This window comes from Cervus elaphus, chromosome 20, assembly GCF_910594005.1.
Source record: "Cervus elaphus chromosome 20, mCerEla1.1, whole genome shotgun sequence".
Taxonomy (NCBI): domain Eukaryota; kingdom Metazoa; phylum Chordata; class Mammalia; order Artiodactyla; family Cervidae; genus Cervus; species Cervus elaphus.
In genome coordinates, this window is record NC_057834.1 from 63200764 (window position 1) to 63227128 (window position 26365).

The following is a 26365-nucleotide window of genomic DNA, read 5'->3' on the forward strand; positions in this document are numbered from 1 at the left end:
TTACAAGAAAGAGTTCTTGATCTGAGCCACAGTCAGCACATGTCTCGTTTTTGTTGACTCTATAGAGCTTCTCCATCTTTGGCTGCAAAGAATATGATCAATCTGATTCCAGTATTGACCTTCTGATGATGTCCATTTGTAGAGTTGTCTCTTGTGTTGTTGGGAGAGGGTGCCTGCTATGACCAGTGTGTTCTCTTGACAAAACTCTGTTAACCTTTGCCCTACTTCATTTTGTACTCCTAGGCCAAACTTGTTTGTTACTCCAGGTATCTTTTGACTACCTACTTTTGTATTCCAGTCCCCTATGATAAAAAGGAAATCTTTTTTAGTGTTAGTTCTAGAACGTGTTGTAAGTCTTCATAGAATTATTCAACTTCAGCTTCTTCAGTATCAGTGGTTGGGCACAGAGTTGGATTACTGTGATATTAATGGTGTTTCTTGAAACCAAACTGAGATCATTCTGCCATTTTTGAGATCACACCCAAGTACTGCATTCTGAACTCTTTTGTTGACTATGAGGGCTACGCCATTTCTTCTAAGGGATTCTCACCCACAATAGTAGATACAATGGTCATCTGAATTAAATTCGCCCATTCCCATCCATTTTATTTCACTGATTCTTAAGATGTCAATGTTCAATTTTGCCATCTCCTGCTTATGTGCTCTGTCACTCAGCCATGTCCAAGTCTTTGCTACCCCATGGACTGTAGCCCGCCAGGCTCCTCTGTCCATGGAATTTTCCAGGCAAGGATGCTGGAGTGGGTTTCCATTTCCTGCTCCAGGGTATCTTCCCAACCCAGGGATTGAACCTGGGTCTCCTACATCTCCTGCATTGGTAAGCAGATTCTTTACCACTGTGCCATCAAGGAAGCCCAGAATACTGGGGTGGGTTGCCATTCCCTTTGCCGGGGGAATCTTCCTGACTTGTCAGGATGCATTTAACAGGAGGGTTCCTGTGTGCTGTTTTGGATCTGTCAGGAAACCTTTGGCCCTTATTAATTCCTGAATATTCAGGAATGAAGAGGAGAGGCACACCTTTCCTGGGGCTGAGGAATCCAGGCATTTCCTTTGTTAGTTTCTCATTATGGTGATAAGTACCCTCTTCTCTCTTTAATAGGGATAGCCTTGTGTTTTGTAAGTCTGGAATTTTAATCTTTATCTTTGCTGAGGATAACTACCTTGTACGACAGTATATATGCCCACGCGCTGAGAATTAAAACACCTTTGCTCCATCAGAGCTTTGGTTCCCGTGTATTTCTTTCTTTCTCTTCCTCTCTTTTTCTTTATCTCTCTATTTCTGGCTGATTCCCTGGAGCACGAAAGCCGGCTGCATAACCCAGGGAATATTAGCCTCTTTCCTTCTTTCACTCTCTTATCATCAACTCCGGACCACTAGGTTCAGGTCCATTAAAGGACCAACACTGACTCAGGGATTGAACCTGTATCTCCTGGTTGGCAGGCAGGTTCTTTACCACTGAACTATCTGGGAAACCCAATCTCCTGCTTGACCTCGTCCCAATTTACTTTGATTCATAAATATAATTCTTCAGATTTCTATGCAATATTGTTCTTTATAGCACTGGAGTTTACTTTCACTGACAGGCACATTCATGACTAAATGTCATTTCTGCTTTGTCCCAGCTGCTCAATTCTTGCTGGAACTTTTGGTAATTGGCCTTTGTTCTTCCCCAGTAGCATAATGGACACCTTCCAATCTGGGAGGCTCATCTTCTGGCATTATATTTTTCTGCCCTTTCAAACTGTCCATGGGGTTCTCCAGGCAAGAATACCAGAGTGGTTTGTCATTTCCTCCTCCAGAGAACCACATTTTGTCAGAACTCTTCACTATGACCTGTCCATCTTGGGTGGCCCTGCATGGCATAGCTCAGAGCTTCAGTAAATTACACAAGCCCCTTCACCACAACAAGGCTGTAATCCACGAATTGTCTAGTAGTTGCCTCCTTTTCTGGGGTTTAAAGTGAGATGATTATTTCATCTCTTCCAAATCTATCCTACGTTTGTCGCTGTTGAATAGCAGCTTCTCCTCTCCAATAAGCCTCTCCATAAAGTCTCTCTAAATGTCACAGGTCTTTCACAGCAGTCCCTGACTCCAAATAGATATGCTTTCATTAAATTGTCATTGAGGCTTTCACCTCTGTGTTTCCTTTGGGCTAGGAACCTTGCCTTCTTTATCCTCTGTTGTTAATGCATTTCAGCACTGAAGAGGATGGAATTTTGGCCCCTACTAAGATATGTGAAGATGACAGCACTTCAACAAATACCCAGCAAGCTTCCTGTTCTGAATGTGGAAACATAACTCCATCTCACTGACAACCACAAGATGGAGAAGCAACTGCAGGGAAGCCAGGTGAGGCCCAGAACCTGTCTAACTGTTCTTTGGATATTAATCCATTATTAGATACAGGACTAGCAAATATTTTCTCCCATTCTGTGGGTGGATTTTTTTTTTTAAATCTATTGATAGTGTCTTTTGACGTTCATGTTTTAAATATTATCATGAAATCCAGTTTGACTGGTTTTTGTTACTTGTGTTGTTGGTAGCATATCTAAGAAGTCATTGCCAAATAAAACATTGTGAAGTCTTTATTCTATATTTTCTTCTAAGGTTTCATTGTTTTTGCTCTTAAATTTATATTTTTGATCCATTTTGAGATAATTTTTTTTTTTCATTTTGAGATAATTTTTGTATATAGTGTTAGGTAAGTGACCAAGTTCATTCTTTTACATGTGACTATCCAGTTTTTCCAGTACCATTTGTTAAAAAGAATCTTTCCTCATTGAATGGTCTTGGAAACCTAGTCAAAAACCATTTCACCATACATGTAACACATTCATTCATTTCTGGGCTATTTTATTTCATTGTAGGTTTGTAGTAGGTTTTGAAATCAGGAAGTGTGAGTATTCCAGCTTTGTTCTTCTTTCAAAAGATCGTTTTGGCCATTTGGGGTTCTTTAAAATTCCATATAGATTTTAGAATGGGTTTTCCTATTGCTCAAAAAAAAAAAAAAAAAAAAAAGTTGGGATTTTTGATAGGAATTGCATTGACTCTGTAGATCTCTTTCCATAGAATTTATATTTCAACACCATTAGATCTTCCAATCCATAAATGTGGGATGTGTTTCCATTTATTTATGTCTTCTTTAATTTCAGCAATGTTTTGCAGTTATTACTGTACAAGTCCTTCATCTCCTTTATTAATTCCTAAGCATTTTATTCATTTTCAGGCTATTGTAAACTGAATTGTTTCCATGTACAGACTGATCAGTCCTTTTCAGATTGTTCATTATTTGTGTACAGAAATGCAACTGATTTTTGTATGTTGATTTTGTGTGTGCGTGTGTGAAATCTTCAGGGTTTTCTAAATAAGATCATATCTACATTTCAATAGAAAAAAAAAATCCAAATAACCCAATTTCAAAATAGGCAAAGGACCAGAACAGAATTTTTTTTTCCAAATAAGACATACAACGTGCAACAGGTACATGAAAAGATGTTCAACATAACCAATCAGCAGAAAAATGCAAACTAAAACCACAATGAGATCACCCTCCTCACACCTGTTTGTATGACTATCATCAAAAAGGTAAGTAATAAGAAATGCTAGCAAGAATGTGAACAAAAGAGAAGGCTTATACTCTGCAGGTGGAAATGCAAACTGGTAGTCACTATGAAGAACAGCATGAGAATTCCTCAAAAATTAAAATCTATCTATTATATGATCCACTAATTCTACTTTTGGGTATATATTCAAAGTAAACAAAACCATTGTTTAGAAGAGGCATCTGTACTCCTATGTTCATTGCAATAGAACCTACAGGGCCAACAACAAATCAATGGATCACGAAAACATGATATAAGTATATATGTATGCACACACACATAAATACATACATTTATGCATAATATTCCACTGTGTGTGAATGAGCTTGGAGGCATTAAAGAAACCAGAGAGAAGATGACCAAATACTGCATGGTATCATTTCTATTAAAAAAAAAAAAAAAAAAGCTGAGCTCATATCCAGGGAGTAGGAAAGTGGTTGCCAGGGGCTGGGTGGTGGGGGAAATAGAGAAAGGTTGGTAAAAGTTACAGACTTTCAGTTGTAAAATGAATAAGGACTAAGGACATGATGTATAATGACTATAGTTGGTAACAATGTAATCTATAATTGAAATTTGCTAAGAGCATGCCATGCATGCCAAGTCGTTCAGTCGTGTCCGACTCTGTGCGACCCCATGGACAGCTGCCCACCAGGCTCCCCTGTCCACGGGATTCTCCAGGCAAGAATACTGGAGTGGGTCACCATTTCCTTCTCCTTTGCTAAGAGAGTAATACTTAAAATGTTCTCGTTAAAACAAAAAATGAAGCAAAAACATATGGTATGATGAGTGTGTGAAATAAATCAATGTGGATATTCTTTTCCAGTGTATATATATGTTAAATCACTGTGTTGTATACTTTGAGAATTTTATATATCAATTATATCTCCATAAAGCAGGAGAAAAAAAATCTGTGAAGAGAGATAATTTTACTTCTTCCTTTTTAATTTGAATTCTTTTTATTCTTTTCTTGCCTGATTGCTCTGGGTACAATTTTCAGCACTACCTTGAAGAGAAGTGGCAATAGTGGGCTTCCTTGACTTGTTTTGGTTCTTAGTGGAAATGCGTTCAGTCTTTAGCTATGGAGTATGATGCTATGACTGAGAAGGCAATGGTACCCCACTCCAGTACTCTTACCTGGAAAATCCTATGGACGGAGGAGCCTGGTAGGCTGCAGTCCATGGGGTCGCTAAGAGTCAGGCACAACTGAGCAACTTCACTTTCACTTTTCACTTTCATGCATTGGAGAAGGAAACGGCAACCCACTCCAGTGTTCTTGCCTGGAGAATCCCAGGGACCGGGAAGCCTGGTGGGCTGCCGTCTATGGGGTCGCACTGAGTCAGACACGACTGAAGTGACTTAGCAGCAGCAGCATGATGCTATGAGTTTTTTCATTTAAGAATATTATTATACTGAGGTAGTTTCCTCTGTTCCCAGTTCATTGAGTGTTTTTATCATGAAAGTATATTGAATTATGTCAAATGATTTTCTGTCAATTAAGTTGATGGTGTAGTTTTTACCTTCATTCTGTTAGGTTTGATAGATCTTCAATGATGAACCATCCTTGTATTACAGTGTAGATCCCTTATGGTCATCATGTAAAATCCTTTTAATATGTTCCTTTTAAGGACTTTTGCATCAGTGTTGAACCAAAGGGATATTGGCCTGCTGTCTTCTTTACTTGCAGTGTTTTTCTCTTTATTAGATATTAGGGTAATATTGGTCTCATGGAATCAATCAGGAAACTTTCCCTCCTCTTCAATTTCTGTGAAAAGTTTAAGAAAAATTAGTTTGAATTATTCCCTAAATGCTTGACAGAAATCAACAGTGAAGGCATAGGGTTCAGGGCTTATCTTTGTTGGGAGATTTGTGATCATTGATTCAATCTCTGTCTTAATTATAGGTTTATTCAGAATTTCTATTTCTTTGCAATTTAGTCTTTAGTAAGTTTGTATTTCTAGGAATTTGTCCATTTTATCTAGTTATGTATTTCATTAGTGGAGAATTGTTATATTACTTTTATAATCTTTTTTATTTCTATAGTATCTGTAATGTAGTATGTCTCCAATTTCATTTCAGATTTCAGTGATTTTTTTTTTTCCCTTTAGCTATAGGTTTCCCTTTAGTCACTGTAGCTATAGGTTTGTCAATTTTGTTGGTCTTTTTGAGCAATCAACTTTTGGTTTTATTGATTTTCTCTATTTTTTAAATTCCCTATTTCACTTATCTTTACTCTAATCTTTATTATGTTCTACACTTCCTAGGTTGGGTTTAGTTTGTTCTTCTTTTTCTAGTCCTTTAAAGTTATAAAGCTAACTCATTGATTTGAGATCTTTGTTTTTTAATGTTAGTGACTGTAACTATAAATTCTCCTCTAAGCACTACTTTTGATACATCCCATGGTTTTGGTCACTGCAACCAGTCAATATTAAAGGAAATCAACCCTTGAAAATTCATTGGAAGGACTGATGCTAAAGCTGAAGCTCCAGTACTTGGGCCCCCTCATGAGAAGAGCTGATTCACTGGAAAAGATTTTTGATGCTGAGAAAGATTGAGGGCAACAGGAGAAGGGGGTGACAGAGGATGAAACAGTTGGATGGCATCACTGACTCAATGGACATGAGTTTGCACAAATTTCAGGAGATAACAAAGAACAGTGAAGCCTGTTGTGCTGTACTTCATGGGGTCACAAAGATTTGGACACAGCTTAGCGACTGAACAATAGTTTTTGGGATGTTGTGTTTCTGTTTTTAAGTATTTCCTAATTTCCCATGTAACTTCTTTGACCCATTAGTTGTTCAACAGCACACTGTTTAATTTCAACAACAGTGTGGATTTTCCAGTTTTCCTTCTTTTATTTATTTCTAACATTATCCCATTGTGGTTGGAAAAGATACTTTGCACATCTTTTTACAAATCTATTGAAACTTAATCTGTGGCTTGACATATGGTCTATTCTGGAAAATGTTCCATGGACACGTGAGATAAATATGTATGCTATTGTTGGCTATGGTGTTCTGTATATGGCTATTAGGCAGGGAGTTATTTAGTCATTTATTTCCTTACTTCTGCTTGACTGAACTACACATTATCATTACCAGAGCCCAAGAGTTTCCAACTGTTATTGTAGAATTACCTATTTTTCCCTTCAAACTCTGTCAGTTTTTGATTCATATATTTTGATAATGTCATTAGGTGTGTAAATGATTATATCATTTTTCTCTATTGAAATTTGTATTAATGTTTTTGTCTCTTCTAACTTTTTAGACTAAGTCTATTTTGTATATTAGTCTATTTTAATATAGCCACTCCTGCTCTTTTTTGGTTATTATTTGCATTGAGTATCATTTTCAAAACTTTCAACCGATTTGGCCTTTGGATCTAAAGTGACTGTGGTAGTCAGCATACAGTGGGATCCAGTGTTTGTATCTTTTCTCAATCTTGGTGTTGTCCCAGGAGTTTAATTCATTTGTATTTTAAAGAGATTATCATTTTGCTTGTATACTATATGCCTCATACTTGTTGCTTTTTTACAGGGCGGGGTGGGAGGGGGGCTCATTTCCTCCTTTAGTGCCTTCTCAGTTCGTTCAGTAGCTCAGTCGTTTCCAACTCTTTGTAACCACATGGACTGCAGCACACCAGGCTTCCCTGTCCATCACCAACTCCTGGAATTTGCTCAAACTCATGTCCTTTGAGTGGGTGATGCCATCCAACCATCTCATCCTTTGCCACCCCTTTCTCCTCCCACCTTCAATCTTTTCCAGCATCAGGGTCTTTTCCAATGAGTCAGTTCTTTGCATCAGGAGGCCAAAATTGGAGTTTCAGCTTCAGCATCAGTCCTTCCAATGAACACCCACGACTGATTTCCTTTAGGATTGACTGATTGTATCACCATACTGTCCAAGGGACTCTCAAGAGTCTTCTCCAACACCACAGTTCAAAAGCATCAATGCTTCAGCACTCAGCTATCTTTATAGTCCAACTTTCACATCCATACATGACTACTGGAAATGCCATAGCTTTGACTAGATGGATGTTCACTGGCAAACTAATGCCTCTACTTTTTAATATGCTGTCTAGGTTGATCATAACTTTCTTTCCAAGGAGTAAGCATCATTTAATTTCATGGCTGCACTCACCATCTGCAGTGATTTTGGAGCCCAATCTATATGCAATGAAGTGATGGGACCTGATACAACAATCTTTGTTTTCTGAATGTTGAGTTTTAAGCCAAACTTTTCACTCTCCTATTTCACTTTCATCAAGAGGTTCTTTAGTTCTTCACTTTCTTGCATAAGGGTGGGGTCATCTGCATATCTGAGGTTATTGCTATTTCTTCTGGCAATCTTGACTCCAGTTTGTGCTAAATTCAGTCCAGTATTTCTCATGATGTACTCTGCATATAAATTAAATGAGCAGGGTGACAATATACAGCCTTGATGTAATCCTTTGCCGATTTGGAACCAGTCTGTTTTTCCATGTCCAGTTCTAACTATTGCTTCTTGCCCTACATACAGATTTCTCAGGAGGCAGGTCAGGTGGTCTGGTATTTCCATCTCTGGAAGAACTTTACACAGTTTGTAGTGATTCACACACTCAAAGGCTTTTGCATAGTCAATAAAGCAGAAATAGATGTTTTTCTAGAACTCTATTGTTTTTTCAATGATCCAAAGGATGTTGTCAGTTTGATCTAGGTTCCTCTGCCTTTTCTAAATCCAGCTTGAACATCTTGAAGTTCACCATTCATGTACTGTTGAAGCCTGGCTTGGAGAATTTTGAGCATTACTTTGCTAGCATGTGAGATGAGCATAATTGTGCAGTAGTTTGAGCATTCTTTAGCATTGCCCTTCTCTGGGACTGGAATGAAAACTGACCTATTCAGCTGTGGCCACTGCTGAGTTTTCCAAATTTGCTGACATACTGAGTGCACCACTTTCACAGTATCATCTTTTGGGATATGAAATAGCTCAACTGGAATTCCATCGCCTCCACTAGCTTTGCTTCTAGTGATGCTTCCTAAGGCCCACTTCACTTCACATTCCAGGATGTCTGGCTCTAGGTGAATGATCACATCATCTTGGTTACCTGGGTCATGAAGATCTTTTTGTATAGTTCTGTGTATTCCTGTCACCTCTTCTTAATATCTTCTGCTTCTGTTAGGTCCATACCATTTCTGTCCTTTATTGTGCCCATAATTTCATGACAAGTTCCCTTGGTATCTCTAATTTTCTTAAAGAGATCTCTAGTTTTTGCCATTCTACTGTTTTCCTCTATTTCTTTGCATTGATCACTGAGGAATGCTTTCTTTTCTCTCCTTGCTATTCTTTGGAATTCTGCATTCAAATGGGTGTATCTTTCCTTTTCTCCTTTGTTTTTCACTTCTCTTCTTTTCATAGCTATTTGTAAGACTTCCTCAGGCAACCCTTTTGCCATTTCTTTTTCTTGGGGATGGTCTTGATCACTGCCTCCTGTACAGTGTCACAAACCTCCATCCATAGTTCTTCAGGCTCTCTATCAGATCTAATCCCTTGAATCTATTTGTCACTCCCACTGTATAATCATAAGGCATTTGATTTAGGTCATACCTGAATGGCCTAGTGGTTTTCCCTACTGTCTTCAATTTAAGTCTGAATTTTGCAATAAGGAGCTCATGATCTGAGCCACAGTCAGCTCCAGTCTTGTTTTGGCTGACTATTTAGAGCTTCTCCACTTTTGGCTGCAAAGAATATAATCAATTTGATTTTCGTATTGACCACTTGGTGATGTCCATGTGTAGAGTCTTCTCTTGTGTTGTTGGAAGAGGGTGTTTGCTATGACCAGTGCATTTTCTTGGCAAAACTCTATTAGCCTTTGCCCTGCTTCATTCTGTACTCCAAGGCCAAATTTCCCTGTTACTCCAGGGATTTCTTGACTTCCTACTTTTGCATCCCATTCCCCTATAATGAAGAGGACATCTTCTTTGGGTGTTAGTTCTAAAGGGTCTTGTAGGTCTTCATAGAACTGTTCAACTTCAGCTTCTTCAGCATTATTTGTTGGGGCATAGACTTGGATTCTTGTGATATTGAATGGTTTTCCTGGGAAACGAACAGAAATTATTCTGTATTTTTTGAGACTGCATCCAAGTACTGCATTTTGGACTATTTTGTTGACTATGGCTACTCCATTTCTTCTAAGGGATTCTCGCCCACAGTAGTATTTATAAAGGTCATTTGAGTTAAATTCACCCATTCCAGTCCATCTTAGTTCGCTGATTACTAAAATGTCAATGTTCACTCTTGCCATCTCCTGTTTGATCACTTCCAATTTGCCTTGATTCATGGACCTAACATTCCAGGTTCCTATGCAACATTGCTCTTTACAGCATCAGACTTTACTTCCATCACCAGTCACATCCACAACTGGGTGTTGTTTTTGCTTTGGCTCCGTCTCTTCATTCTTTCTGGAGTTATATCTCCATTGATTTCCAGTAGCATATTGGGCACCTACCGACCTGGGGAGTTCATCTTTCACTGTCCTATCTTTTTGCCTTTTCATACTGTTCACGAGGTTCTCAAGGTAAAATCCTGAAGTGGTATGCCATTCCCTTCTCCAGTGGACCACATTTTATCAGAACTCTCCACCATAACCCCTCCATCTTGGGTGGCCCTACTACACGCATAGCTCATAGTTTCACTGAGTTAGACAAGACTGTGGTCCAATTGATCAGACTGGTTATTTTTCTGTGATCTTGTCTCCTCAGGAGATACTTAAACACAGTTCTGTCTCAGTCTCTGTGGGGTCTGTGGGTCGTGGTGCACACAAAGTATGTTTGAGCCCCTTGAGCATCTTTGGCAGGTATGGGGTTAGATTCTAAACGTGATTTCGCCCCTCCTACCATCTTGCTGGGGCTTCTCCTTTGCCCCTGGATGTGGGGTATCTCCTCAAAGTCGCTGCTGTGCCACAAAGCCACAGCTCCAGCACCATACAGTATCTTTTATGTTGACATTTTTTTTGGTAGTAAAAGGTTTAAATACTTTCTCATTTTGTGTGTGTGTGTGTATTCTATAGCTCTTTTTTTTGTGGTTACCATGGGGTTTACACTTAACATACTAGTTATAAAATCTAATTTAATTTATACTAGTTTAACTTCAATAACATATAAAAAAAAGTCTTTACACTTGTTTCCAGTCTTTTCAATTGTTGAGGTCCCCTGAATTACATCTTTATACACTGTGTGCCCCTAAACATAAGCAAGTATTTTAAATACATTAGTCCCTTAATGAAGTAGAAAACAACATGTAGATTTGCAAACCACAATTACAATATTACAACCTTATTGACTAAACACTGTCTATTCAATGTATTAGTCTATTAAATCCTGTATATAAAAAATTTAGCAACTGATCACTTTTACAATAATATTAGCTTTTATAATTGTTCCTGTATTTCTCTTTATTATGATCTGTATTTTTCCATATGGCTTTTAGTTATGACCTAGTGTCCTTTCATTTGACCCTTGTAAGATTTCCGTGAGCATTTCTTGCAGGAAAGGTCTAGTGGTTAACTCTCTGAGCTTTATTTAGGAATGTCAATGTCTCCTTCACTTTTGAAGAAACAAACAAACAAACAACAACAACAACAAATGGTCTTGCCAGATAGGGAATTCCTAGTTGAATTTTTCTTCTTTTAGAAATTTGTATCAGTCCACTCCTTTTGGCTTCCTAAGTCCTGATGGAAAATCTTCTGATAATCTTCAAGAATCCCTTTTATATGGATATTCACTTCTCTGTCTTATGTAATTTTATTATGTCTTGATGTGGACTTTTGAGTCAGTTTTACTTGGAATTCATTGGACTTCTTGGATATTTATATTCATCAGATTTGTTTTCAGCTACTACTTCCTCAATCATTCTGGCTCTTCCTCTCTCTCTCTCTCTCCTGGGACTCAGTGTGCCTGTTGGCCTGCTTAATGGTTTTCCACAGGACATTAGCCCATTTTCACTTTTCTTCAATCTTTGGTTTGTTCCTCAAATTTGATAATTTTCATTGTCCTATGCTCAGTGATTCTTTCTTCTGCATACTCAAATCTCTTGAGTGATTTCTCTGTATTCTGTTTCAGTTATTGTACTTTTCAGCTCCAGAAACATTTTCTATCTATTGATATTGCCATTTTACTCTACATTGTTTTGCTTTTACTTCCTCCACATCTGCTGTTAGTCCCTTGCACATCTTTAGAACAGTTATTTTACTCTTTGCTTAGCATATCTGCCATCAGATCTTATTCAGGGATAGTTTCCATACAATTATTTTCTTTGAATCACTCATATATTCCTGTTCCTTTGTATGTTTTCTTGAAAACTAGTCATTTGATTTTACATTATGGTAACTCTGGAATTCAGATTCAGCCCCTTCTACAGTTTGCTCATTTGTTATTGTTTTTGGTTTTTAAATTACTGCATGCTGTATCTGTGTCAAGGATCAACCTGAATTGTAAAACCCAAGGCCTTCCCATATTTTTTACCCTTACCTTGGGATTAGTGGTCTATTTCTAATCTTCCCCATATGTGCAGTTTTTTTGGAATGTCCTAGTCTTTAAGCATGCCTGGCTCCCCAAAGTGGGAAAACTAAAGAGGAAAGGCAAAAGGGGCGACCTGGCTTATTATTCCCCTGTAAGTCACTTCACTGGGGGTGGTAGAGATAGGAGAGAGGGATTACAAACATGGGAGGTGTAACAACCATGGCTGCCAATCTCTGCACCTCTGTGATCAAAAGTGGCATTAACAATCATGGCATAGATACCCCAATATTTAAGAGTTCAGGGTTCTTTTTGCCCACCCTGACTCCTATTAGCAAGGTGTTCCAGGATACATATATGACTGCCTGCCCACATGGTTGGCGTTGGGATACTGGTTGCTATCACTATGCTAAGAGCTGAAACTGGTCTAAATTAACTACAATTTACTGTCCAAGGCTTTGTCTGGAAGTTGCAAGCCCTAGACTCCAGAGTTCCAAAATAGTGACATCAAGCAGATTCTTTTGGTGCAACTATACAGGTGCTAAGTTGGGACTCCTGGTACTTCCTACCCCATCATCTTCCCAGAAACCTCTTAGGTATAGATTTGTGTGTGAACAGTTTTTGTTGTTCTTAGATTAATACTCAGAAGTGTGGTGGTGAAGTCACATGTTAACATTACTACAAACTTCCTCAAACTGTTTTGTAAAGCAGGTTGTACCATTTTGTAATTTCATCAGCAATATACGAGAGCTGTAGTTGCTCCACATTCTTGACTAATCTTGGTACTATCAGCATGTATTTTAAGCCATTCTAATAGGTGTGTGGTGCCATCTTATTGTGGTTGTATTTTCTATTTCTCTAAATAGATCAAATTGCCAACATCCACTGGATCATCGAAAAAGCAAGAGAGTTCCAGAAAAACTACTTCTGCTTTATTGACTATGCCAAAGCCTTTGACTGTGTTGATCACAATAAGCTGTGGAAAATTCTGAGAGAGATAGGAATACCAGAACACCTGACCTGCTTCTTGAGAAACCTGTATGCAGGTCAGGAAGCAACAGTTAGAACTGAACATGGAAAAAGACTGGTTTGAAGTAGGAAAAGGACTACACCATGGCTGTATATTGTCACCCTGCTTATTTAACTTATATACAGAGGACATCATGAGAAACGCTGGGCTGGAAGAAGCACAAGCTGGAATCAAGTTTGCTGGGAGAAAAATCAATAACCTCAGATATGCAGATGACACCACCCTTATGGCATAAAGTGAAGAAGAACTAAAGAGCATTTTGATGAAAGTGAAAGAGGGTGGTGAAAAAGTTGGCTTAAAGCTCAACATTCAGAAAACTAAGATCATGGCATCCGGTCCCATCACTTCACAGCAAGTAGACGGGGAAGCAGTGGCTGACTTTATTTTTGGGGGCTCCAAAATCACTGCAGATGGTGACTGCAGCCATGAAATTAAAAGACACTTACTCCTTGGAAATAAAGTTAGGACAAACCTAGACAGCATATTAAAAAGCAGAGACATTACTTTGTCAACAAGAGCCCGTCTAGTCAAAGCTATGGTTTTTCCAGTGGTCATGTGTGGATATAAGAGTTTGACTGTGAAGAAAACTGAGCACCGAAGAACTGATGCTTTTGAACTGTGGTGTTGGAGAAGACTCTTGAGAGTCCCTTGGACTGCAAGGAGATCCAACCAGTCCATCCTAAAGGAGATCAATTCTGGGTATTCATTGGAAGGACTGATGTTGAAGCTGAAAATCCAATACTTTGGCCACCTGATATGAAGAGATGACTCATTTGAGAAGATCCTGATCCTGGAAAACACTGAGCGCAGGAGGAGAAGGGGACGACGGAGGATGAGATGGTTGGATGGCATCACTGACTCAATGGACATGAGTTTGGGTAAACTCTGGGAGTTGGTGAAGAACAGGGAGGCCTGGCGTGCTGCGGTTCATTGGGTCGCAAAGAGTCGGACACAACTGAACTTAATGGATGATGTGTAGCATCATTTCATGTGCTTATCTGCCATCTGCTAATCTTTGGTGAAGTGTTTACAAATTTATTGTTCATTTTTGTTTTCTTATTTTTACAGTTCTTTATATATATCCTGGATATTCTTTTGTCAAATATATGCTGCCCAAAGATTTTCCCCAGTGTGTGCCTCTTCATTCTTCATAGTGTCTTCTAAATAAGATTTTTATTGGATGACATCTAATTTATCTTCAATGAAGAAAACTTTTGGTGTTGTATACAGGAATTCCTTGTGTAAGTAATGTCACACAGATATTTTTTCCTGTAACTTTTGGTCTGTATTTCAAATCAATTTTGTGTGAAAGGAAGTTTTTAAAGGTTTTTCTTTTTGGGGGGTGGGGGGTGGGGATACAGGTGTCTGGTTATTCTAACATCTTACATTTAAATAGCAATCCTCTCTCCACTGAACTGTCTTCTCATTTTTGTCAAAAAATCTGCCATACATGTGTGGGTCTACTTGTGGACTTTTCTATTTCAGTGATCTATGCATCTATCCTTCTGCCAAATATTTTACTGTTATTCTAGCTGTATAATAAACCTTAGAAGTATGTAACTTAAGTCATATAATTGTTGACTTTTTAAAAATTGTGCTGGACATTCTGATTGCTGTTTTTCCAAAGAGCTCTGAAAGTCAGTTTAGCAGTATCAACAAATTATCCTGCTACAATATCAATTTGAAATTAATCTATTTGAGGAGACATCACAACAATCATGACTCTTTCAAGTCATGTATACAGTATAGTTCTCTGTTTACCTAAGTCTTTAATTTTGATTAATTCAAAATTTGGTGGACGGCCTTTGGCATAAGGACCTAGTACACATTTTCGTAGATTTATACCTAATTATTTCAATTCTGGTACTACTGCAATGTTAATTATAAAAAAAAAAAAAAAAAAAAATTTCAAGGTCTAGTAGTTCATCGCTAGTTTATTTACTGACTCCTACATATTTACTTTTAATCTTACAATCTTGTTTAACTCTATTGTAGGAGCCTTTAAATCTTTGGAATTTTCTACATAAACAATCATATCATCTCTGTATAAGAATAGTTTTATTTCTTAATTTCCAATTTGTATACTCTTCTCTTTCTCATTTTATGCACTGGCTGTCAGTGAGATGTTGAATAGTAGTCAATGTGGCCTTCCTTGACTTGTCTCCCTTTCCTTTGGGGAAAAACATTTAGCCTTTAGGACTTCCCTGGTGGTTCAGATGGCAAAGCATTTGCCTACAATGCGGGAGACCCAGGTTCGATCCCCGGGCCGGGAAGATCCTCTGGAGGAGGAAATGGCAACCCATTCCAGTACTCTTGCCTGGAAAATTCTGTGGATGGAGGAGCCTGGTAGACTACAGTCCATGGGGTCACAAAGAATCGGAGACAACTGAGGGACTTCACTTCACTTTGAAAGACAACTGGGAGACTTTGCAGACACTTTTCAGCTTAAGGAAGCTCTTTTCCATTCCCAGTTTACTGAGTTTTTACTAAGAATGGATATTTAGCTTTGTCAAATGTTTTTCTTTCATTTATTAAGATAATCATAAGCTTTTTCTTCTTTAGTCTGCTGACAGAATGAGTAAACATTTATTGATTTCAAAAGGTTCAACAGACTGCCTTTCCCAATATAAAGTTCTCTTGGTCATGATTTAAATCCTTTTTACATATTGCTTGATTCAACTTGCTAATATTTTGTTGCAGATTTTTACATCTATACTTACGAGAAATAGAAACACATAGTCTTTTTTTTATGACCAAGGTACTGCAGGCCTCTTAACATGAATCTGGAAGTGTTTTGTTGTACATTGTTGTTGGTTTCTTCATTTAATGCTTGGCAGAATTCACAAGTCAAGCTCTTCAGGCCTCCAGGGAGACTTTTAACTACAAAGTAAATTTATTAGATATGGAATTATTCAGAATTGAGAAGTAGGTTACCTGCTTCTCATATAAGTTTAGTTAAATATTTTCAGGAAGTTGGCTCATTTCATCAAAGTTGCCATATTTATGGAAATAAATTTACTAAAAATACTCCAGTATCATGTACTTACAACCTGAGAGAGAAGAGCAGTTTTCCTTTGCTGTCAGGCCAGAACTGTTTCAATTGATCTTCTCAGGAACTAGTTCTGTTTCCAGTATTTTCAACTCTTTTCTGTCTACAAGTTCACTGATGTATAATTGTTTTCATTATTTCCTTGTTCTGTATTGTTTATTCTTTTTCTAGTTCCTTAGGGTAGAAGGTTAAATTTGTTAGTTTTCTTCTTTTCTAATAAAGCCAAATTCTCTTAAAAACCCTCCTTTCAGCTGGAGTTCCCAAATTTTGATGCCATATTTTCATTTTCATTCAAATACTTTCCAATTTCTCTTAAAAAGTCTATCTTGATCCATATATATAAAACGTGGAAATGCATTACTTAATATCTAGGAACTTGAACTTTTTTCAGATATTTCTGTTACCAGTATCTGATTTTGCTCAGCTAAGGTCAGAGAATTACATGATTTAAGATTCTTAGCTTGCTAATAAGAATAATTATCTTCTAAATTCTACTGCTGGTTAGTTCACTGGGTTGGGCAGGAAGAAAAACCTTACTCTTTTAAAAACATAAGAACAGATACAAAGTCCAAAAGAGACATAACATTATACTGTGGTATTAAAATTTCATAAGGATGATTAGGAAAAAAAAAAAAAAGTCTAAAAATTCATGGAGGTAGAAGGGCAAAAAATGGCTAAGAAACACTGGATTAGAGGTGTTTCATTATTTTATTTTTCATTTAAGAGGTGATATATTTGTCATACAGAAAAGTGTGAAAAAGTGTAACAGACTCCATATCCCAAGACCCAAATTTAATAATGCTAACATTTAGAAAAATATTCAAATACGTTTTTAAAAGAAAATTCCAATATATATATATAGAGAGAGAACAACCCACTCAAATTTCACTCTCTTTCCCCTCCATCTTTTTCTTACACAGAAAGATATTAAATGTTTTCATAAATAATATATAACATTTTATGTATCATATTAAGCTCTGAAAAGATTCATGATACAGAAATTAATCAGCTGTTCATATTTTCTTCTGCAATTCTTAAATTTTCAAAGATCCTAGAATATAAGTACTAGAGAAGTGGTATATTGATGCCATACCATAATGTAATAAAAAAGAAATGTCCTATGTAGTCAAATACCCTTTTACTGATTTCTGATATACATATAAATATACACATATATTTTTAAACATTCTCATCCCTTTAAATCTTTGTATATTAAATCAAAGATACTTCATTGATCTCCCAGTTTTTTCCCATAGTATTAAAGCTTGAGCTCAGTGGGTACAGAATCTCTTTTTCCTAGTACTTTTTCAGTATTTGGTGAGTCTTGGTTGTTTATTCTAAATTCCCTATACTATCCTTTGTGTGAATGCTGTATCTCTACTATAGTTTGCTTTCAGGAAATTCCAGTGTATAATTTATAGTAGCTTAAGTTATGGGGGTGGGAATTCTATATCTATTTCTGAGAATCATCAGTTCTGTCTCTTATGTGCCTAACACATGTAGTTTAGCTGTCATCTCTACTGAACAATCCTTCTGAAGTCACTATCTTTTGCTTTACATGCATTAGTAAAAACAATTAAATGTAATAAAGTATCTTATTAACTTAGATTTGAAGTTTATCAAAAAACTTCATTACTCACAAAGGGAAGTGTTCTCTTCTTATGGGGTGTTAGAAGGTCAAATTACTATACATAAACAGAGAGTCCCTTGGACTGCAAGGAGATCCAACCAGTCCATCCTACAGGAGATCAGTCCTGGGTGTTCATCAGAAGGACTGATGTTGAAGCTGAAACTTCAACACTTTGGCCACCTGATGTGAAGAGCTGACTCATTTGAAAAGACTGATGCTGGGAAAGATTGAGGGTAGGAGGAGAAGGGGACAATGGAGGATGAGATGGTTGGATGGCATCACTGACTCAATGGACATGAGTTTGGGTAAACTCTGGGAGTTGGTGATGAACAGGGAGGCCTGGCGTGCTATGGTTCATGGGGTCACAAAGAGTCAGATACGACTGAGCAACTGAACTGATCTGAAACACTCAGTACAATGTCTTTAAAATTTTAGGTCCTTAATAGGTATTGATTCCTTTCCCTTACTTCCTTTCAAATTTCAAAGACTTAATCTCTCAAGACACTGGTTTTTTTTTTTTTTTTTTAAGACACTGGTTTTTGAAGGAGTTTCACTTGCACAGCAAATACTTTCCAAATCATCTAAACCAGCAACTTGTATGCTTTGCTGTTGTTGTCTAGTTGCTAAGTCGTGTCCAATTCTTTTGCAACCCCTTGGACAGTAGCCCGCCAGGCTCCTCTGTCCATGGGATTTCCCAGGCAAGAATACTGGAGTGGGTTGCCGTTTCCTTCTCCAGGGGATATTCCTGACCCAGGGATTGAACCCACGTCTCCTGTATTGGCAGGCAGATTCTTTACCACTGAACCACCAGGGAAGCCCAACTTGCATGCTATCTTTTTTTTTCCTTTAATTTGTTGATTTACATAATCAGGATTATGCTCATTCTGTTAATGACTAGGATAAGGTGAAGAGCACTTGAATTACTTGAAAGTATATGCCTCCTTAAATTTTACACCCTAGGAACCTCCTTTGCTTTACACCAGCCCAGGCCCTTGTAAAAGGCATAAATGGAAAACAACCACATGGAAAAAAGAGTTTTATAGACTTCATATTGTAGCAAAACATTTGTTTTTGGCTGCCTAATATCTAAGTTTCTTTTTTGATTTTACAATGCTATGCTTTTCCTTGAGAGAACAAGCCTATTCCCAACTTTCAAGTCACATGTTTTATATAAAACTTCACTTCTTGCCTCACAGGTGAAATGTCTGACCCACACTTGGCCAGTGTGCCAAATCTCTCTGGCAAAAGGAAAAAGTTACTATTATTTAAAATAACTGAAAAATCCAATGACGGACTAGCTATTTGGGCTTTTGCTATGTAAGTACTTCTCCATCTCCATAATTTCTAGACACCAAAGATCCAAAACTTTTCAAATAGTTTCCTGCTCCCTAGGTGTGGCAAGGAAGAATCTGGGCATCTCAGTGATAATTGAGGTGGAAAGATGACTGAATTTTTACTGAAAATCTCAGAATTTTTATATCACCTTCAGTATCAGGGTGAGTTGAGAACCACCACAACCACCACTATGAGAGCTAATATTTATTGAAAATGTGACTCTCTCTCTCTTTATATATATACACACACACACAACACCAGACTTAAGTATTTTATATCCATCTAATCATCTTTATAACAATCCCATGGTAGCCATTTTTATTATTCCCATGGAAAATGGGAAAAAAAAGTCTTAAAGCAACTAAGGCATGGACACAAGATTTGAATTTAGAATCTATACCTGTAAAACCACTTTAAAAACACTATTTTTCAGTGAACTATTAAGGCTGAAATTCTTAACACTATAGCAGGACAGGGACTCCAGGGTTTTATTTAGGTTGATTTTAAAAAATATTCTTTTTTGGTGTGTTTGTGTTAGTCACTCAGTTGTGTCCAACTCTTTGCGACCCCATGGACTGTAGCCCACCAGGCTCCTCTGTCCATGGGATTCTCCAGGCAAGAATAGTGGAGTGGACTGTCATAAACCTGACAAATTTACACATTCCAAGGAATAATTTAGCTTTTGGCTCACTATTCCTATCATAATTAATGATCATTTCAAAAAACGCATATGATCCTTTCAATATCCAAGTTTCTTAATTTCTTGAATTCATATCTTTACATAACCTCACTTTCACTCAACTACCATACTCATATTCTAGAAGTTACTAATTACGGTACTCTAATATTTTCAATCTCAGTCCGTTACTCTATTTCAACCTCCCAAATTTCCTACCTCTAGGAAATAACAACACATCTTCAACCACACTGCAATCTCAATGGATCATACCATTTCTCCATTGTGCCTGAAACTCCATTTTCTCAATTTGCTCATTACCAGATTACTTTCCATGTCCCTCCTTCATAATCATTCTTTTGATTATGTCAACACCTTTCCCCTTCTCCCTTTTTGTTATATTCATGTGAGGAAATTCCAACTTTAAAAATCTGACTGTCCACTCAATAGCAGTACAAAGGCTAAACTGGGAAAAACACAAAACCACACTGACTGATCTCAATTAAATTAACAACCATGGACTTCAAGTAGGCACTTTTTAAGTAATATCCAGCAATCCTTCTAAGTGTCTTTTTCTCACTTCCCTAAATATCTATATTACATCTTTCCTCAATCCATTTTTCCCCAACACTTCATCCCTCTACTTCATGACCTTGCTTCCTATTAACTGAGAAAATATAACAAAAATTGTATATGCTCCCATTAGATATACCAAACTGCAAATATCTAGATCTTTATAATCTGCCCTTCCTTCCACTGCTATTAATGAGCTGTTTACACACCCATCTTTAAAACTAACCCTTCTATTTATACACCATATCTATGGTTCCAGTGACATTTCTCTCACTCCTGCATCATGTCTTTGTTTTTTCTCTACTACATTAGGCCATACAAATCTGCTATATTTTCAATCTTTATCAAATAAAAACAAAACCTTCTTGATACTATATCCCCCTGTATTAACAACCCATTTCACTATTCCCTCAGAGAGCAAGACTCCTTAACAAAGTTGTCTTCGGAACTCATCTTTCTTGCATCATCAACAGACCTAACATATTTAATCACTCCTTCCTAGTTCAGCTTCTTTCTTCATTTGGGTTTACCTACTCTTAGTCAAGTTTTCTTACCACTTGACATCTAAATATTAGCATGTGCCAGGGTTCAAATCTCCATTCTTCTATTTCCTACCTTTAAACTTTTCACTTACCTTATTTCACAAAGCTATGAGTAAAAGGGAAGAAGCTGTAATATACAACATCATTCTAACAAAGATCTAAGTGACTCTAAGGTAAAACTGTTACTACATACTCACAGAAGAGTATCAACCAGAACAAATCCAATAAAACATATCAATGTTTCCTACTTAACATAGAGCTGAAGTTAATTTTACTAAGGGAACAGAATAATTTTATATAGGAAACATTTATACCACTGCGTGACATTCTGATACACGGGGAGACACAACAATGAAAAACTGTTAGGGCAAGTATACAAATTCCCTAACCTGTGAAAAATCCCCCACCACTTAAGAGAAAAAACAAAATCAAAACAACAACATCAAAATCATCAAAACTCAGCCAAGCAGAACTACTCTGAGAATAATTACAAAAAATAAGATTACTATAAAAAAAAGTGTTAAGTGCATCAGTATACAAGTGAGAATGAAAAAGGGCAATATTTGTAACCATAAAAGAAAATTTCTATTTAGTATTATAAAATTATTTGATAAAAAAATTTATGTAATTATCAAATTACACTTTCCTCAACATATAAATAACAAAGAAAAATTAAGATCATTATTTTAATTGGAAAGAAAATAATTTATTATATGAGGAAGATGATTAAAATACATGTGACAGATCTCTAATAAACTAATTTGAATGCATACAGATTTAATTTTTAAATACACTTTAAAAGCTATTACGCACAGTTCCATAGTCCAGGTGGTCAATTTCATCTCCACAAAGGTGGAAAGCACTTGAGAGATAAAAGGTACCTAAAACACCATAAAAATTCATTAAAAATAATGATTATTAAATAGTTCACTAGTTCTAAAATAACTAAAAGCTAGAACATTTATATTTAGAAAATTAGTGAATCATGTCAGTGCAACAAAATTTTAATTATCTAACAGCATATAAACTGACTTATAACATTAAAAAAATAAAAATTTTAACTGTGCCAATAGCAAAAAGCAACAGCAACTTCACTATTTCCTGCTTTTGGTACTCTGAGTGATAATGATTAACAACAGAATTTTGTGTTGTTTTCATAGTACTATTAGTAGGATTTGCAAGAAAAGGGATGTAAATCCTCCAATGCTGTTATTTTCCTACTAATAAAAGTTTAGATGGCTAGGGTAATGTCTTGGATCCATGTAATCAGTTTAATCTAACAAAGCAGTATTCAAATTGGTCAGTCCTTAGAACCACTAAGGGAAAATTAGATTCTTGGTCCTGATTCCAGAGATTCTCATCTATTAGTTCTATGATAGAATCCTGGAATCTTAATGTATAAAAATCCTTCCTCAGTGGTTCTCAACCTTGGTTGTACATTAGAACCAATACTCTGTGAGGTTAGAAAATACTGATATCTACGCAGAAATACAGACCAATTAAAACAAAACTCTAGGAAGAAATCCAAGCAAAATACTTTTTACTTTATTATTTTTCTTTAGTTTTTTTTTTTTTTTTTTTTAAGTTCTGCAAGTCATTCTAATATGCAGTGAAAATTGAGAACCACTGTTTGGGTGGTTCTGATTATCAACCGGTCTGGAAACCACTGCTCTTACATACCTACCAGAACTGTTTCTTTCCGCTTATTGTGCTACCCTGAGTCAACTTTATCTTTTTCCCTCTCTGCTACTCTTTTCTCAATCCTTTTATTTTGTTTAGAAAAAGAAAGGGAAAAAAGATACTTCCACTTGCTATCTCAAAGGAGATTTCCATAATAAAACCTCAGATGTTTGCTACTTTTATCTGGAATTCACACTGAAATTCAGTTATTTAAATTTTCAACATATGTATTTTTTATAGGGGGGAAAAACCCTTTCCCCAGTCAAATTTTATAACAGGTTATATAGAACACCTAAACCAGATACATCATGAAAGAGAGAGCATTTATGTTACTCAATTAGACTTAGAAAATATATAAATAGAAGAAGAAAATCTGTGTTAAAGTAAATGCATCCATTCTCCAAGTAAGTAAGTTGACCTGATTCACTAACTTTCTCTGGAAAAACTACATAACCTAAAGGATAGCATAGAAAATTCAGCAACAAATCTAAAAACCACATAAAAGATTTGTTCAATCAACACAGATAATTTTAGAAATACTTAATTTCAATACATTGTAAAAAAAAAAAATATATTGCTTAAGCTGGATCAGTGGGTTGGGGAGAGACAAAACACTTCTAGGAAAATAAAAAAACACTGCCCCAAAAGGATACGACAAGAAAGGATACACTTTGTATGACAGTATTACAGCAGTATTTACGCAGGGATGCTTCTAAAGAGGAACAGCAGAATGCAGTTTAATTTTTTTCTCATATTTCATGTTAGATTTACAAATAAATGTTTACTTTAAACACACACAGAAAATGGTTTATTTTCATTTGTTCTTCTAAGGTATTTGTAAGATATCTGACTATACCAGTATATAGATACTTTACTACAAAATTCAAATATTCAAGGTGCCTCCCAAAAGGAATAAACATTAGCAAAACTTTATATAATTTTTTCAGCTTAACCATGAGTAATTTTGGCCCATTTATTCATGTTCTTCCATTATTCTAAAGCAGAAAGATTTAAAACAAAATGAATGTATTTCCACTCATCTTTCTTAAATCAACATTGACATAAAATGCTTCATTTTCCCATTTTTAATTATTAAATTACTTAATTATGAATTCAAATTACTTATTTGAAAGATGAAATACTTCATTCCAAAAAATATGGACATATTTCTGTGAGGAGGACAATTAGAAATTAGCAATGCAAATTCTCATGTCTCACCAACCATAACCAACTTGTCCTAACTTGGCAGACATTTTCCCAATGTTAGCATTAAAAAGTCCAGTATCCTAGAAAATCTTATTCACAGGAAAACTAGGAAAACTGATAACCCAAGGCCAAACACCCTTGCAGAACTACTGAGTCAGAAATTCTGTATGGGGGTTAGAGGAAACCCAGTAATCTGTGTTTTAACAGGCTCTCTAGGTGATTATAATACACGTTAAAATTTAAGAAGTACTGATTTATTCTAAGAAAAGAAAGTAAATTAAGAATATTAAAGATACATTGCCCTTATAAAATTTGTTCTCTCCAAATTTAATTTTTTACATACAAATGAGCTTTATTCCAGAATTGTGAAGTTTAATGAAAATTAACAGCATAGTTAGACGGTCAGAGTGATGGGTTCTTTAAAAACATTACTCAGGCTATTATCCTTTCTTAATTTTTTCTCAAGAAAGTCATCCTTTTAGTATGTTATCTCCACACTTACCTTTACTAATTTTTAACACTTTCTTTTTCCTTCTTTAGAATCTTGTTTTGGTCTAGCAGATCGAGCAAATTGCTAATATTTAAAAATTAAGGTTTCCTTTAGAAACATGAAAGGAATCTTTTCTAAAGAATTATCAAGAACATCCTAATGTAGGGTAGCAGCAGAGCTTTTAATTTCTCTTATTTGTCTTCCTACTCAGTCGTTTGTAGGTATTTCTTGAATGCCTCCTAGCTGTCTACGATCTGGGGGAGAAGCAAAAAATTTTTCCTTTCGTTTAGTCATTTTTTACACCTAGACCTCTGCTCCTTCATTTATCCCACTGATTTCTAGCTTGAAATTGCATTAACTGCAGAAAATACGATGGCTAATCAATGATATATTGTTATTAAAATTCTTAAACATAAATATTAATTACAATGCAATAAAATATAAAACTGAAGTACAATGAATCATATCTTCCTTTTAAGGATTCTAATGTACTTCTGGATACTGTACTATCTTTGGTTTAGCATGAGTATATATATTTTAGGTATTAAATAAAATGTTTAGACTTGGCTGGATTTTAATAGCCTCATTATGCTTATTTTCTGATAAAAATCTAAATAACATTGTCATCTGACTCAAATGTTTATATTATAAATATTTATAACTGAATATTCTCAAGCTGGAATGCAAGCTGCTGAGATTTCCAAAGCATAATATAAAAATTAGTTTCAACTATACCCTTACTGCTATAAACTCAATCTGGAACCAACTAATTTGAAGGATACAACCACCATAGGTTTTCCAAAAAGAACATATCCATTAGCTTCCTTTAACGCTTTTGCTGCTGCTTTTTCATTTGGAAGTCCAATGAAAGCTTGTCCTTTCATGCGACCTTCTTTCATCAAGCGTATATCAAACCTAAAAGTCAAGGAAGAAAGAATGTTTTGACTCAAAGAATGTCAAAGAATTCTGATTGTGAATGGGAATGTGTTAAAATTCTGCTATTTCAGAATAAAAATGACTATACTATCTGATTCGCACATTACTTAGGCTTTCTAAAATTATATTTTATATTCTGTTTTAAAATTGTTTTCATAAGTAGGTGATGTAAGTTGATGTTCTTATCATTTTTTAACTATTATAAAAGCATATGTGATTTAAAAAATCATACTACTTGCAACTATAAAAGTAAATAAGTTTTTCTTTTATCTCTCTTTTTTAAAAGTTTTATGCAGCCAATTTAATACTGTTTACTCAAGTGAGAAAAACAACTATACGATGAGGAATAAAAGGGTTGACAGAAACTATAGAAAATTAACATGGAATTTCAGAGGAGAAAGGGACCTTATTGATCACCTAGTCAAAAATCACCATTTTACAGACGATGTGTACAGAGACTGAGTGAATTCTTCAGTGTTACATTGAGAGGTAAAGTTAGGGCCAAAAACACAAACCAGATTTTGTATTCCAAGTTAGTCATTATTCCCTAGTGTATAGCTGTCAACATTTTGGGGGAGCAAACTATACTCTAAACTACTTAAAAAACAGACTATAATTTAAAACTAAAGTACTGCCTAACATTTAGTCTCTGAGACTAGCAAAAGCATATAAAGAATTTTTAAGAATCAAAATGTGCAGTCAAGTTTTTTTCTAAAAAATTCACAAGACTAGTCCCACAGGAAACAATTATTAATTTATCATTTTGATGTGTACAGTTTCTCAATACAGAATTATTTTTCCTCTCAAATGGTAATGGGAGGCAATACTGGAAATAGAAAGGATGCATAAACATGGAATATACATATACACACAGACACATGCATATATATATAGACACACACAATAACACATTTGTTTGTGACATACATACATTCACACACACACACACACACACACACAGTGTGTGACACCTAAGTACTAGACACCAATATATTCAAATGTAAATATTTTTAAATTTTTTCCGCTTATACAAAGGCAACAACAAGAACAAGGGTTAGTATTTGCACATCCAGCAGAATAAACTTTTGGTGTCCTGATAAAAAGAG

General features: G+C 35.9%; 2 protein-coding genes across 6 annotated transcripts in view; both read right to left on the minus strand.

Annotated features, from left to right (window-relative positions):
- LOC122676562 (alpha-amylase 2B) overlaps positions 1–15986 on the minus strand; it is a 58589-nt gene extending 42603 nt beyond the window's left edge. The window contains exon 1 of one of the 2 annotated variants that reach the window (XM_043875938.1): positions 15863–15986. The gene's annotated coding sequence lies outside the window, so the exon portion shown is untranslated. Of the gene's footprint in view, positions 1–5138; positions 5272–15862 lie in introns of those variants that run through there. The other variant, XM_043875937.1, reaches the window with a different exon arrangement.
- The window catches only part of RNPC3 (RNA binding region (RNP1, RRM) containing 3), a 31316-nt gene continuing 20819 nt past the window's right edge, over positions 15869–26365 (minus strand). For 2 of the 4 annotated variants that reach the window (XM_043875935.1, XM_043875934.1), the window contains exons 13-15: positions 25106–25238; positions 24336–24407; positions 18297–21828 (exon numbers count right to left, since the gene is read on the minus strand). In XM_043875935.1, coding sequence (XP_043731870.1) covers positions 24348–24407; positions 25106–25238 — 193 coding nt within the window. In that variant the 3' untranslated portion in view covers positions 18297–21828; positions 24336–24347. Of the gene's footprint in view, positions 16023–16189; positions 16366–18296; positions 23340–24335; positions 24408–25105; positions 25239–26365 lie in introns of those variants that run through there. The other 2 variants (XR_006335603.1, XM_043875933.1) reach the window with 2 other exon arrangements.